General features: G+C 43.6%; 1 protein-coding gene across 3 annotated transcripts in view; it reads left to right on the plus strand.

Annotated features, from left to right (window-relative positions):
* The window catches only part of ralgapa2 (Ral GTPase activating protein catalytic subunit alpha 2), a 94,345-nt gene that overhangs the window by 45,798 nt on the left and 33,797 nt on the right, over window positions 1-14,750 (plus strand). For all 3 annotated transcript variants that reach the window (XM_080042440.1, XM_080042442.1, XM_080042441.1), the window contains 10 exons: window positions 382-537; window positions 4,482-4,610; window positions 6,007-6,135; window positions 6,324-6,382; window positions 6,575-6,683; window positions 8,147-8,257; window positions 8,516-8,584; window positions 8,897-9,034; window positions 11,469-11,646; window positions 13,528-14,365. In XM_080042440.1, coding sequence (XP_079898566.1) covers window positions 382-537; window positions 4,482-4,610; window positions 6,007-6,135; window positions 6,324-6,382; window positions 6,575-6,683; window positions 8,147-8,257; window positions 8,516-8,584; window positions 8,897-9,034; window positions 11,469-11,646; window positions 13,528-14,365 — 1,916 coding nt within the window. The remainder of the gene's footprint in view (window positions 1-381; window positions 538-4,481; window positions 4,611-6,006; window positions 6,136-6,323; window positions 6,383-6,574; window positions 6,684-8,146; window positions 8,258-8,515; window positions 8,585-8,896; window positions 9,035-11,468; window positions 11,647-13,527; window positions 14,366-14,750) is intronic.

A 14,750-nucleotide genomic window follows, 5' to 3' on the forward strand; every position in this document is an offset into this window, starting at 1 on the left:
AGGCTAAGAGTGAAAGTGTTTTGTTTATATATATATATATACAGCATGTATATATATAAAACTCATTTCCGTCCAGATCGCAGATATATAGCCAGTTATATTTATCTGAGTCATCTCCCAATAATACATAATTCCACCTGTTTTCATTAGTTTATCAATAAGCTCATCAGCTGTTACAAACCACATCTGGTACTTGTTTCCCAGGGAGAATCCTCTAATGCTCAGGAAAATAGTTTTGATGAGTTTGCCTTACCCCCCCCCCCCCCCCCCCAATTGTTCAACTCCTCACACAATCCTTGCTGTATAAACATGTTAATCACGTCATGGTTCTTCAAATCCCTTTGCTAATGCTGACCTCAGTGTCTCTCTCCCCTGTCATAGGCCACCATGCTGCCCGCTGAGTACAAGGCAGGAAAGCTGCAGGCCTACAAGCTGATCTGTGAGATGATGACCAGGCACCAGGACCTTCTCCCCAACAGTGATTTCTTGGTGCACCTCTACCACATCATGCACAAGGGCATCACCAGCGACGACCAGGTACAGCCAGCAGGTGGCATCTTCATTCAGGTTGCCAGTTGTGCTATTTGTCACCACTAGATGGCGCACCAGTCAAATTCATGGGATTAACACACATAGGCCAGTTTAAACAAAAAAATTATGGTTTGTTGGTCCCAATTTGCCATCTACTTTTTTGTCCCCTGTGTGATGTGACTCAGTGATTCCTATTTTCACCAGTTTTGATGTCATTCAGGCAAACCCTTGGCTTATCATCAACACCAGTGCCAGTTATTATGCACGTTTAGGATCAGCATGAGGAATGTAACTGACCAGAGTGAGAACAGGGGTCCTATAGGTCCACTGTGATGAACGATTGTCAAGGCTTTTGTTTCAGCTGATCATTTATAAAACTGCATGTCAACCAGTGGCGATGCTGAATGCTTGTGTGTTTTGGCATCTTGCACCTCCTCAAGCCACACCCTTCCTCGTATCGTAAATTCTGGCCTCGCTCCATTCCTTTCCAGACCAAGCTGAGTGGAGATGAATGGAGTACCCCAAAACAAAGGGACAGGGATAAAAGTGTATGGGGGGGGTTGGATGCAAGTGAGTGTGTGTGTGTGTATTTATATGCCCTCCTGGCTTGGTTTCTATTGCGCCTTGGCAGTGCGACAAGCTTATTAGAATGTTTTCCATGTCGTTAAATAATGTTTTGAGCCCCTGTCGCGTATACGTGATTAATTAAGGATTGACGTCTGTCGCGCTCCGTTAGACTGACACGTCAGGCAGGGGCCAAGAGTAGGCCGGCCGGCCGGCCTGCCTGGGTGCGCGTGTGTGTGTGTGTGTGTGTGTGTGAGTAGAGCAATGAGGGAGGGGGGGGGGGCACACCGAGGAACGAGGCAACATTCTCCAGCTTTTGTTGTGGCTCTGTATAATGTGTCGGGGGGCCAGAGCCAGGCTGGCCACTGAAGCATGCTCAAATTGGCCGGAGAAAAGAGTCCTCACGCCACACAATAGAGGACAGCCGCACGCCTGCTTAACATAAGAAAGTGGCTCTTACACTCCCCCTCCTCCTCCTTCCACTCTGCCTCCACCCTCAACCCCCACCCCCAAAGAGGAAAAAACATATACTTTACCAAATCAATCATAAATATTTATTTTTAAATTTATTTATTTATTTATTTATTGTTATTTTTATTTTTTTGTAAACTTTATTTACAATTAATTTACAGGATTAAATAACCGGTCAGTACAGGCTCGTGGGGAAAAATCACTGACATGATATATGTGCACTTAATACATTTAACATATATATTTTTTGTTTGTTTTTACACACAGTATGTATGTGTATCTTACAATACTCTAGCTTACAGGTTGAGCATTTTCTTTTGACTATCTGTTTTTTATCATGTAAAAAATCTCTCCCAAACAGTCATGTTGAACAGACAACAGGGGGAATCCCATTGTAAATCCTCACCATTAAATTAAACTCAGTTAAGAGAAAAAATTACCGTTCTCCCCTTGGAGGGATTCTCCTTCCAACTGACAAGTCGTGCCAAGGTCAGGGCTATTGTCCTGATTGTCATTCCCCAGTCACTGGTCTCTGAAAGCCATGACCTTTGCACAAAAGCTGTAATCTATTTAATAGGTCTACTGTCTGGACTGAAACAGTTGACTGCATTTTTTTTAATTTTTGTGAAGTGCACACAAATTAATAAATTACTAGCACCTGTTCATTTTGCATAGGTAGAAGAACAACATAGTATCAACTGTGATGTGATCTATACCCTACCATTTTAAAATGTAAGAGTTGACCCCGCAGTCACAAACGTGGCTGTTGATCAAACCTCACAGCTCATGGTTATGCAGGTGGCTTATATCACTTGTTAACAGCTTGTGATGGGGGGAAAAACCCAAGATATTCATAGTGATGAACATTGTGGTGTTAAATTGTAACAGATAATCTGACCCATGCTAAACTCGAAACCTCCATGTTTAGCAAATGAGGCAAGAATTTTCCAATACAGTGCAGAGTGATGTAATACCGGACTGAACACCGTGACCCCCAGGGGGCCGGCAGGTGGACAGAGTGTGCTCTCCCTGAAGATGAGGCCAAATGAAAAGGCCTGAGGTTGTTCTATTCAGAGTTACTTTAATGCACCTTTTGTTGATGCAGGAGCCATTTCTACTGCCAACTCAGAGCCACACGCGGCGCTCAATTCCCATTTCTATACACACACAAACTGAAATCAGGTTCCCTCTACTTACTCGTACAATAGAAAACACTTTGCATTCGACATTTGTGGCTTCCTCTAAAATGCTCATTTCAGGCAATCAAGCAACAGTTTGTTGCATGCTAATTACCACTGCTTCAGAGGTCAATTACCAGCAAAATGAGGCTAAAATGGGCCCTCAATCCTAAAGCTCTTCCCACCAATTTTCCACATGCAGTGCATCGTGTTGGTTTGACCTACTACATATTGCTGCTGCTGCGGGTTTAGTCCTTTTCCTCTTTTGTTCACCTGCGTTCTCTGTTTACCAAAGCTTCAGGTGATTAATGTCACAGATAGATAAGTGGTAGTGTGTGTGTGTGTGTGGAGGGGGGAGGGGGGGGGGGTGACATAGACAGAGAAAAATGAATGTGTGCATGTGTGTTTGCTAAGGTGCCCTTTCGGTTCAGCTAGAAACAGACTGATGTTTGAACTGTCCGATTTGCACAAGTTTATGGCCAAGAAGGGGCAGGTGTTTCTAGCCTGGACCTTGCCTCTGTACACAAATACACACGCGCATGCTAGATAAGGGAGAGAACAATCTTTCTGCCTTACTGGGTTGCTGCATTCTTATACCAGTGTATATATATTTGTTTCTGCAATAGAAAAATATTTCTTATGTCAATTTAGAGTAAACACATTGACTGCTGTGCTCCAGCATCACAATCTATATATAGCATGGAAAAGCTGTTAGCAGCCTTTTATGCTCTTGTCTAGCGTGGTATTACACTGTACATACTTGAGCAGTTTGTGCAGAGCCCTCTGCAGTACAGCATATGTCAATGTTGAAAGAGCACCCATCTGCCACTGAGCTGCCTGTACCTCAGCAAAACAATACCTTGTCTCTGGCTTTAATTACAGGTTTGCCTGTGTGCGTATACACACGACTCACTAAAGTTGAGGTCTTTTGTTCTGCCTCTTATCCTCTGTGAACAATCCATCTGCTGCCTCTCTCTTACTCGCTCTTCTTTGCCTTTGCTTCCCACTCTGTATTATTTATGTTGTTGTCCTTTAGTGACATGCACTGTTGAGTGCCTTACTCTCCTAAACACACTTAAAATGTGTATCTTACCTGTTGGAGGAAAAAGCTTTCTCCCTGCCATGCCTCTCACATGGTGGCCCATTTACCAAATATTACTGCTTTCCCTCCACCTGTAGGCTACTAACAAGTCCCTCTGCTCATACCAAAATAGAAAAATCCAATTTGAATATAAACTTATTGTAGAGTTGTTCAAATATTCTTTATTGGTTTCGATTGATGATATCTGCTCTTATTAATGGTGGGGTCACAGATTCTGGAGAATGCGTGTTGTCAAAATGACTTTTTGTCAGAATCTTTGAATTTCTCCTCGTGAACTGCTAACTGTCTGTACTGTGTATGCAGTGCACTGAAAACAAATCCAGTGTTAATACACATCCTAGGCTATGTAAACGGGCATGTTGCTAGCTACGGTGGGCCTCCTTTGCTTGCATACAAGTTGACAGAGCCTAGGCTGTGTATTAACATACAGATTTTCTTCCCAGCACATTACGGATGCCAGCGGATCGTGAGGAGATATTCACTGATTTTGACAACATGTGTTCTCCAGAATCGCTGAATCCACCTTTAAGTGTCAAGCCGGTTGCTGATGGCTCATATACAAATGTTAATGTTGTGTGTGTGTGTGTGTGTGTGTGTGTGTGTGTGTGTGTGTGCGCGCGCATTGTCGTTATCAGGATGTTTTGAACACCATCATCCGCTCCTGCTCTCCTCGCTTCTTCTTCCTGGGCCTGCCGGGCTTCACCATGCTCATTGGAGATTTCATCACTGCTGCTGCCTGCGTTCTCAGCTCTGGCTCCTCAGAGGTACACACACACACACACACACACACACTCTTTTATCATCAGATGTATTATGTGAATACAACTACAATTCCAAGCACTTATTTCAATTGCTAGGGAAAGCTGTTGGATATTGTTAGACACATTTAAAGGTTTTTCAGGTATGCCACTTGAAATGTTCAAACCCTGTTGAATTAGAGAAACAGAATTCCTGCTCATACCTGTATATCATCGCTCACTGTCACGTTCATTCACTCACGTGTCACTTATAGTTGTTTAGAAAAACGACGTGCCCTTGTAATAATTTTCTTCTATTTTGCAGCTGTTTGACATTTGAAAAACTTGACAATTGTCTTGTGAATTTGAGCTGTATCGAAATTGAATCCGAGGGACAAAATAACACAAATGTTTGATACTTCTTTCACTTGCAAGGTCCAGAATCCAGAATTCAATCTTCAAGTGTAGACAAACTAACCCCTCTTATTTTTCAATGTACTATTATGTAGGACTGCAACTAGTATTTTGCTCAATCTTGCCACGCTATTAGTCATCATGAAACCTATCTTAAATTTTAAAATTGTGTTTTACATATTTTTCACGGGTAACATTTTTTTTTAGAGCAAAGAGCGTTTGATTGCAGATATAACAAATTGCTTTGAATTGTCAGACAGTTGACAATGTTTGACAAACTAAATTAATTGTGGAATCCAATATGTGTTTGGAGTTATTATGTTCTTTAAACACTCTAAGCGTTGGCGCCCCTGCCATGGAACAAATGCAAACAGTTGATTGTTGCAAGTCCTATGCGCAATCTTTTAGCATTGTGTGCGCATGTAGATTGAGCAAACATTTTGCGTGATTTAGGCCGGATTTGAAACAATTAGTAGGGACTGTGTTGACAGACCAGTAAGATAACGCCTCCCTGTTCACTCATATAGGCAATGCGCACAGATTCAATCCTAAACGTGGGCAAGTCAGTGTTGACTGTCTCTTTCTTCTCTCAACAGAGCAGTTTGCAGAGACACGTATTAATGTTATTTCTTACTATTGAATGATCTGTTTTCCAGATAATTTGATATCTCCCAGCATAGATTTGTTTTCTGTTTTCAGGGCAATAGCAGCTCAGCAGGTGCAACGGGGATGTACAATCTGCTCTAGAGCTGCGTCTGTGGCACATTTTAATCAGTCGTTATGTAGTCCTACGCCCACCGTGTCTCAAGAGATTGTGTTGAACATCAGCAGAATCATGCATAAAGACCTAATTAATTCTGCTAGATCCCTCCAATCCTTTTTCCCCGGATAGCGACCTTCCCGTTTCATGGAAATGGGCTGTTTTTTTCCTGTAGCTTTGGGGAATTAATGATAGCATGTTGTTGTTGTTTTTTTTCTCGCCTCTTCGTCTCCTTCTCATCTCTGCCAGGCTCCAAGGATGGAGGCTCAGACCATCCTGGGCTCCCTCGTGTGTTTCCCTAACCTTTACCTCCAGATACCTATACTGCAGCGTGTGCCCGGCTCCGATGACATCGTTGTTGGCAATGAGGATATCAAGGTAAATGATCAACGGATGGCATTTTGGATATGTGCAGAGAGAGTTTTACACATTTAAAATGTTTAATTATTTGAATATTAAGCTCTTAAGAATGATTCACTATGACTCCCAGGTCTTATTTTACAATCAATGGTATACATGTCATTGCCAATGTAGTTTATCTAGCATGTTGTCTTTGCTGTTTTTAGGATTATCTGGTCAACATCCTGCTAGAGACGGCAACTAAGGAGCACTGTGAAGGTTCCAGGTATGATTAGCCATTTTGGTGATGCTTTTTTAAATTTATATTATTATTTACTTACATTGTGTTAGTGTCTATTTATTTGTTTAGTTTTAAGTGTAGCTCATAAAAATTGGAAACGTCAATGGATACAGTTAATTAACTAACCATCGAGAAAATCCTGCCTCTATTCAACTTAGCTATCATTTTATTGTTCAGGTGCATCGCTGTGTGCAGTCTGGGTCTGTGGGTGTGTGAGGAGCTGACACAAAACAACATCCATCCCCAGGTTAAAGATGCCATCAATGTGCTGGGAGTAACACTAAAGGTCAGTGACCCCTCCCCCCCCTTCCCCTCCCCCCTTAGGCAATATTAATTGTAAATGAATTTGCTGCTTGAAATATTCTAACGTAGGGGTACAATATGCAACTACACATTTTTTAACATTAGCCCACTGAGACAAATGTATTTGTGATTTTGGGCTATACAAATAAAACTGATTTGACTATGGGCTATGTTCACCAGTGCCACCATGGTAAACATTCTGAATAGAATAAATCACTGCTGGCTACAGTATTTCTGAACAAATTGATGCAGAAAGGATTTCATCACAGTCTGTTTTTGCTTTACCCACCAATCTCTATAGAGTTTAGCTCTAAACAAAAATGATAGGTGATCGCATACAAGGATTGCAGAACAATTTCAGTATAGTGAGTGGAGAGAAAACATGTGATAATAACACATGTCCAGTTATGTGACTCATCGGTACATTTTGGAAGAGCCCGCTTTTTTCTCTCTGAGTGAAGAGATGCAGAGGACCTGTGTGTGTGTGTGTGTGTTTTTTGTTGTCCATGGAAAAGGGGTTTGGGGCGGTAGCGTAATTTCTAGGCTGCTCGCGCTCAGTAGATGTGGGCCAATTTAAGCAGCTACATCTCCCAGCTTCCTGCTCGAGCACCCCCCCCCCCCTTCTCTAATGGAGCAGTAATCACTCCCCTGTACAACTTGACACACAGACTCAGCCAGCCCCAAAATAGAGGGTGTGGGGGGGGGGGGGGGGGGGGGGTATTCTAGGGGGAAGAGTGGCACTGAGAGTCTCTTTTCTAAAAGCAGGTGCTGAACTCTCAGGGCCCCTTTTTGTGTTTGGCCATTTCTGCACTCCCCACATTGTCTGCCCTTGTTACATGTTGAGAGGCATTCAGCTGGAAGAAATGGGAAATTCTATTTCTCCAAAAAGAATTTCAAATCACTGAAGAAATCCACATTGGAAAGAAAATTGTCAACAGCCCCAATTCTTTCCCTCCAAGGAGTCTGGAGGGAAATGAGCCATGGTTTGAAGTGGAAATGAAATTATGCTGATTATATGCACAGTGGGCGAAAAGATACGTTTAAGGTGAATTACTTGAGATTTTGTCACCAATCATCGTCTGCCTTAACTTGTTTCCCATCTTCGGCCAGAAATGTTCCCCTGCTTTTTTTTTATAGAAATGTTGTATTTAGGTGACACAAATTCAACAAGTGAGTGTATAGTATGAATGAAACTAAGTTTACTGTGTGTGAATTTAACAACATTGGCAGATATTAATTGTTCACCTCAGAAACTGTATCTGTTCTGACCAAGTGTGAGCACTCTTAAGAGGCTCTAGTAACATTTATTCTGTGTATGTCATACAGAAGGCCTGTGGCTGAAAAACATTGTTCAAATAATATCTCTACGGCCAGCTAACATGAGTGGATTTCCAGCTAATGGTTGTTTTTTTCCTATTGTTTGTATGTTTTTTTGTTGTTGTCCAGTTTGGGAACAAGGCCGTGGCTCAAGTAGCCTGTGACGTGTTTCAGCTGCTCATCTCTCACTGGGAACATCTCCAGAGGTTGGAGACCTCTTTGCCTAAGAAAATCATTGAGGTAACTCCCACCTGCACACACTTGAATTGTCAGAAGCCTTAAGCGCCTTTTTTAAGAACATGTTTTAAGTAAAATGACACATTTCCCGTCCTATTCCTAGCCTTTAAATGCAAGTCTTACAATATTTATTACTCATGAATATGCATACTCTTACACTTGTGGCATCACAACCATTTTAGCACACAGCCCTGGATCAGCTGATGAATAGGAAGGAGTGTGTCATCCAATTATCTTTCTCCTTGATTTGTCCCAACACAGATCTTTGTGGCCACAATAGCCTTTTTGTTGCCGAGCGCGGAGCACTCAACAGTGGAAGCGGACAAAAAGGTACATGTTGGTAAAGGAGGGGGAGACATGAAGTGGCTGAGATCTAAAGGCCCTTGATGTATCATGTTGGAATGATGCATTTGCAGAGGAATGTTTCCAACAGAATGTATTTGTGCCCATCTCTCAATCCCTCTTTGCCTCTAGTCTATTTCTGTATTGTATCTGTCTGTACATCGCTCATATTTTACCTTGTGTTTCTCAGGAACTGTCCAACTCTGTTTTGCTGTATTCATGAAATTTTTCTTTTGTTTTGAAGTTGGATGGCAGAACTGTAAAAAATTAATTCCCCCCCCCTCTTTCTCACTTTGTCAGTTGATGGTGTCCCTGCTGCTCTGCCTGTTGGACTGGTGCATGGCTGTCCCCCTGAGTCTGCTGCTGGAGCCCATCACCATGCCTTCACTTGACGACCGCAAATCCCACAAAGCCCCTCTGCTGGACTACATCTACAGGGTGGGTAGCTGCTCACTGGCTGCCAACATTTTGCAGAACTGACTTTTTGTTTTATTCTTCCTTTTTTTTCAATATCTTTTCAACCGTACAAAGTGTCTTCCCAAAGACACAATAACTTATATCCCTGACACCTTCACCCCCCCGCCCCACCGAATGGCCTTGACACTTTAATTAGACTCACCTCCGCCGTGACCTCATTATTATGCCTCATTTAACATTATTGGGGCACAGCAGCATAGGATAACCCACCATAGCTGATGCATTCGGTTAGGAATGTAGCTTCTAATCACAGGAAACTCTTACAACTTGCCTTGCAGTAGAGAATACTGCATTTGTTTAAAATGGTCGAATATCCAGTATTCAATCTATTTCTCTGTATTTGTCCCTCGAACCCTGTATTTTATGGCCTGACCCTGAGCGTGAGGGCCGAGCTTCAGGCACAAATGAATGAGGTATTATTCATTCCCTCCTGTCTGGGCAGATGCGGTCAACGGCAGATCTTTGTAAGGATGTCACCCCTGATAAGAAATGGTCCAATTATTCAAACAGGGCCCTTTGTCCACTTGATAAGCTCAGGCTATAAATGCTTGTCCTGAAGATTTGAATGGAATATGTCTTAATATGAGAGTGACTGCAGCTGCCATGAAAGCAAAGACAATTAGGCATGATTGGTTGTCTATCGGCACACAAAAGGCAAGGCCCCTCTGGGTTCAATTGGAAATAATATATTAAGCAAGGCATTGCAAGATGTTACAATATTTAATGCAATATCAAGGCCAAAATATATACATTACCACAGATTGTCTGCTATTTATTCTCTGCACCAAGCAGTGAATAGCTTCCCTAATAGGAAACAACGGAGCGTCCATTTATTTTTCACGCTTCACCTTCCTTTAATTACAGTTTTACATTTAAAAAAATCTTAAAGCTTTTCCATCCCAAGCCATCAAACACTAGCACAAAACATGTTGCCAGCTAATGAAAAGCCTGCAATGCTATTCATCCTGAGAGAATGAGAAAAGTGGGGGAGAATGGTTGTTTTTGGTGACCAACAGCATGCAGAGCGTATTAAAAGCAACATTGCACTAGAACTCATTGGTTCACTGGAGTTGTGTTCAAGCTTCTCCATCTGCTCTCTCAACCTGCCTCAGTGGCCAGCTGCACTCAACCCTGTGTGTGTGTGTGCGCGTGTGTGTGTGTGTGTGTGTGTGTGTGTGTGTGTGTGTGTGTGTGTGTGTGTGTGTGAGTGTGCACATGCGTGTAAACGCGTGCGTACTTGATGGAGGAAATGAGGATAGGTACATTTCTGCATGTGTGCACCTGTATGTCTCTGTTTTAATTGGTATTATTTGGTTTACGTGTGTACATAGGCATACTCATGTATCCATACAATATGTACCTCTCTAACTACAGTACGCTTGTTTTACTGTGTGTTACCTTCCAGGAACTGTTGCTATGCGAAGTGCAGTCACTTAGTTGTCAGGCACGGCTGTTGGTTCTTCCCCCCCCCTCCCTTGCTGTCTCTCCACCTCTCCACAGAGGAACCTCTTTGGAGCTTTGGCGTAGCAGCTGTTTGGTTCAGGTCTTTTCAGCATCAAGCCTCCAATCCCTCCCCCTATGCACCCAGAGGTCTGCTCAGTGGAATCATCCACATACTGTCTACATTGCCCCACACAATACTGTTTCAGATGGCAGGGCCCAGCCTGCGTCTCTCAGCCAAGTGTGAGCCGTATGTGTGTACTGAATGGGATTAGCCTTTGCATGGCTTTGCCCAAGTTGCTCTACTCTGAATGAGAGGCCCCCCTCATTTACATACATTAGGCATATGTTTCAGCCGCTCATACGCAGCACCTAGCCTCCACTCAGATTATACAGTATACAGGTGTGTTTGTGTTTGTGTATGTATGTATGTGTGTGTGTGTGTGTGTGTGCATGCTAGTGTGGCGTGTTTGTGGTTGGGCGCTAAGCACAAGGATAAAGTCTTAATTAAATCAAACAGTGTAAACCTGTCCAATGGCTGTAATCAACTGCCCCAGTGCGCCTTATCTAGCCCTGCCAACGGATGCTCTGCCATCTGTTATGTAGATCGATACACTCACACATCACAGGAGAAATGGATTAGTGGCAATAAAGACCCTCTTTTCTCTTCTTCTCTCTCTCCCTCCCTCCCCTTCCTCCACCGCCTTATGATGTAAATGGACCATGTATTGCTCTTTCATAACGCTCCTGGATCATGTCAATCCAGAACAGGCCTGCAGGAGTGTCACTGTGCATCGTCTCACACCAGACACCACCATATCTAACAGGATGGTGTCTTTACCCATCAGAGTTGAAGTTCAGTGCCTCTCACTGTCACACTGTATAGAGACTACCCAGGCACATTTCATCTGCATATCATCACTGAGTCCTACCCCTTTTTTCTACTGTTCCTTAGGTTCTGCACTGCTGTGTGTCCGGCTCCAACCTGCATACCCAACAGAGCCACTACCTCCTCAGCCTGTCAGACTTGTCCACTGACTATGACCTCATGTTGGGTCAGGTGAAGAGCTTCGAGCCACCACCCTCCCAGACAAACAACGCCGACTATGGCAACCTGCTCACCGTAGCCGAGGGTAAGAATATAGAGCCATCCTGATGCCTCTTTTTACAACCTGCCGTGTGCAAGATTGCACTGGGCTGGCACTGGCAGATTAAGTGACAATTCTGGATTCATGTGTGGGCATGTGTCTATATTTATGGATTCACTATTACCTCCCCAAAGTGGGCTAGAAGTTTTCTGAAGCTGGTCAACTCGGCCTTGAAAGAATGTTCGGTAGACTTGGATGTCCTAAGCAGAAATATTTGTTAAAGCACTACAGCATATCCAATTTGCATACTAAATAGTAAACAAATAACTTTGGTAACCCAAATCGAGCTGTCTGTCCTCAGCACACACCTTCTGCAATCTCTAAGAATATCAATGTTTATGGGCCGAGCTGAACTGGTAAACATTGTGACCGTGGTTAATAGGGAGACTATGCTTAATCTGCATCTGTTGACACTCACAGTGTCTTCTGACGGGAGACAGAGCTGGACTATTGTCTGTAAAATAGACAGACACATAGAGCAAGAAACATGGCAGAAGTGTATTATTAATATTAACATTAAGTAACCTAGAGAAGGAAAACAAATTCCATTAGTGTACGAGAGAGTAAAAACTGCCAGTTAATGGTGGCTGTCAGCTGTCACTTCCTTACTTACTCTGGGATGTCTATCTCTGATCACGCTTTGACAAATACTTCATTTCAGCTCCACACTGTACATCTGACAGACCACAGAGACACATATTTACTCTTATTTGCCTCCCCAAAAAAAATGCAAAAAGAATGACAGGGAAAAGCAAACTCTTAAGTAGCCCATCCATTTGGAGACTTTCCATTAAATGTCAATATCTTATTAAAAGTATGAAAAGGAAATCAACCATCACAGGGAATGGAATGTTCGCATTAGTACTCAGCCCTAGAGAGAAGACCCATTATGGGGTTCAGCTAAAAATTGGATTTTTTCTTTTCTCCTCTTCTTTTTTTGTGACCTTGTGCTTCCATTAGGCAACGTATTCCTCTTTCTCTCTCTTTCTCTCTCTCTCTCTCTCTCTCCCCCTCATGTCCTCAACTTTTGGAAAGTCCTTTGGGTCCAAATACACAGTGCATATGAAACAATGTAGGACATTTTAACAGTAGCTGTTGCCTGAAAAATTTCACCACACCTATTCTTTTTGTTGCACAGCTGCACAGAGTGTTAGTAGAAATAACAAAACACTATCAAAAGGGCAAACCAAAGAGTGCCGGCCTAGTTATATTCAGGCCCCAACCTCATATTGATCAAGTCACATCAAAGGGCTAGCGCTTCTCTAATGCAGCTTGGCCTGCTTTCTAAAGAGCTTTCTACGCTTTGATGGGGGATGATGGTATTGATAGCACTGTCACAATGCAAGAGTGCATCTTCTTGTTTTTTCCCCACATCACTGCAGAATGAAGCGCGGCATGCCTTTCACTTGGGAGTAAAAACCTGTGCATTTACATAAACGCAATTCACTAAGTAGAGTCCTATTACGCAGCCTGTAAAGACGGTGGTTCTCATTAGCACTCAGCCATCTCAACGTTTGTCCATTGTAAGGAGACTCAATGGGCTTTTCAAAAGTTGTCTCTCATGATTAGATGCTACCTACTTAGAGGTGTGCTGTCCAGGCTATTGTGAGAAATGAATAAAGTACCTCTATTAGTAATAATAAATTAGATTTTGCTTTGTGTAAGAAGAGCTAACAGAGATGATAGCATGTCTACACACGAATTGGGTGGGCTTTTGAAATATGGCTAGGAAAGCATTGTATATACTATAAAAGACAGCCCTATGCGTAGCTTTATCCAAAACCTTGGTTAGCACTTTCTGAAGTATATTTTCCTTTGGAGATGGACTCAGTATTTTTATCTTCCTGCCCTCATTCCTTCCAACAGAAAAGCGGCGTCGCAACATGGAGCTGATCCCCCTGACGGCGCGTGTGCTCATGACACACCTGGTAAACCATCTGGGCCACCATCCACTGAGCGGTGGCCCTGCCCTGCTCCACAGCCTGGTGAGCGAGAATCACGACAACCCGTACGTAGAGTCGTCGGAGCTGTCCTCCGAGGTCTTCAAGAGCCCCAACCTACAGCTGTTTGTCTTCAACGACAGCACGCTGGTGTCATACCTGCAGATCCCCGCCGAGACCCCCGCCGCCGGACAGCCCCCCCAACCCTCCTCCCAAGTGCGCGTCATCGTCCGGGACATCTCGGGCAAATACTCGTGGGACGGCTCAATCCTCTATTGCACCGGCCAGGAGGACTCGGTCGACACGGAGGTTTTTAATGCGGTCGATCGCCCTCCGTCTACCACGCCTACTGTTCCTCACATCAGAAACCACCAGCCAAACTCTCCCACAAAGGGACAGTACAAAACCCCTGACTCGGTATCGGACGTCCTGTCTGACTGCTGTGAGGAGGAAGAGGTAGACGTTCTGGATAAGCTTTTGGAGGACCTGGGACAGAGCAGTCCAGAGTGCCTGCCCCAGCCCCAGCTCAGGCTCAACCAGCCGGCCCCCTCGCCCCGCGGCATGAACCTGGAGCAAGAGAGCGCCATCATGGAGGCCATTTTGAATCAGACTCAGCAGGAAGACGAACAGGTGAAGAGGTGGAATGCTGATTTGAGCTTCCGGGCGGCATGCCAGAGGGAACCGTCCTACCAAGAACCCAAAGCCCCTTTCTACTTCTGCCGGCTGCTGCTAAACGACCTCGGCATGAACTCTTGGGACCGCAGGTACACTACCAACTTAAATTGCCAACGATAATTGGTTTTGCACTATACTACAGAAAGAAAAAGAAAAATGAAGGGAGGTGGACTTGTAAGACATCATACAGGGATCTTTTGCTTATTTGTCTCCCTTTCTATTTCTCTATCATTCATTCTACACAAACTGTATCCTAATTGAAGCCAGTAGGACAGAAAAAACATTCGGACAGAAACATAATTGTAGTATATGTACTCTTTCTGAATCGAAATTACTTTGTTCACCCTCAAAGTAACTCAGCTGTTGGCTCGTTACTTAAGGGGAGAAAGAGCAAAGTTAAATGCACACGGGAGTCTGGAGTGTTTTATAATCTCCTCTCAACAGGGTATAAGTGCCCAGCTGTTTTCACTAAGG

The sequence above is a fragment of the Ammodytes marinus genome (assembly GCF_949987685.1).
Source record: "Ammodytes marinus genome assembly, chromosome: 15".
NCBI classification, from domain to species: domain Eukaryota; kingdom Metazoa; phylum Chordata; class Actinopteri; order Uranoscopiformes; family Ammodytidae; genus Ammodytes; species Ammodytes marinus.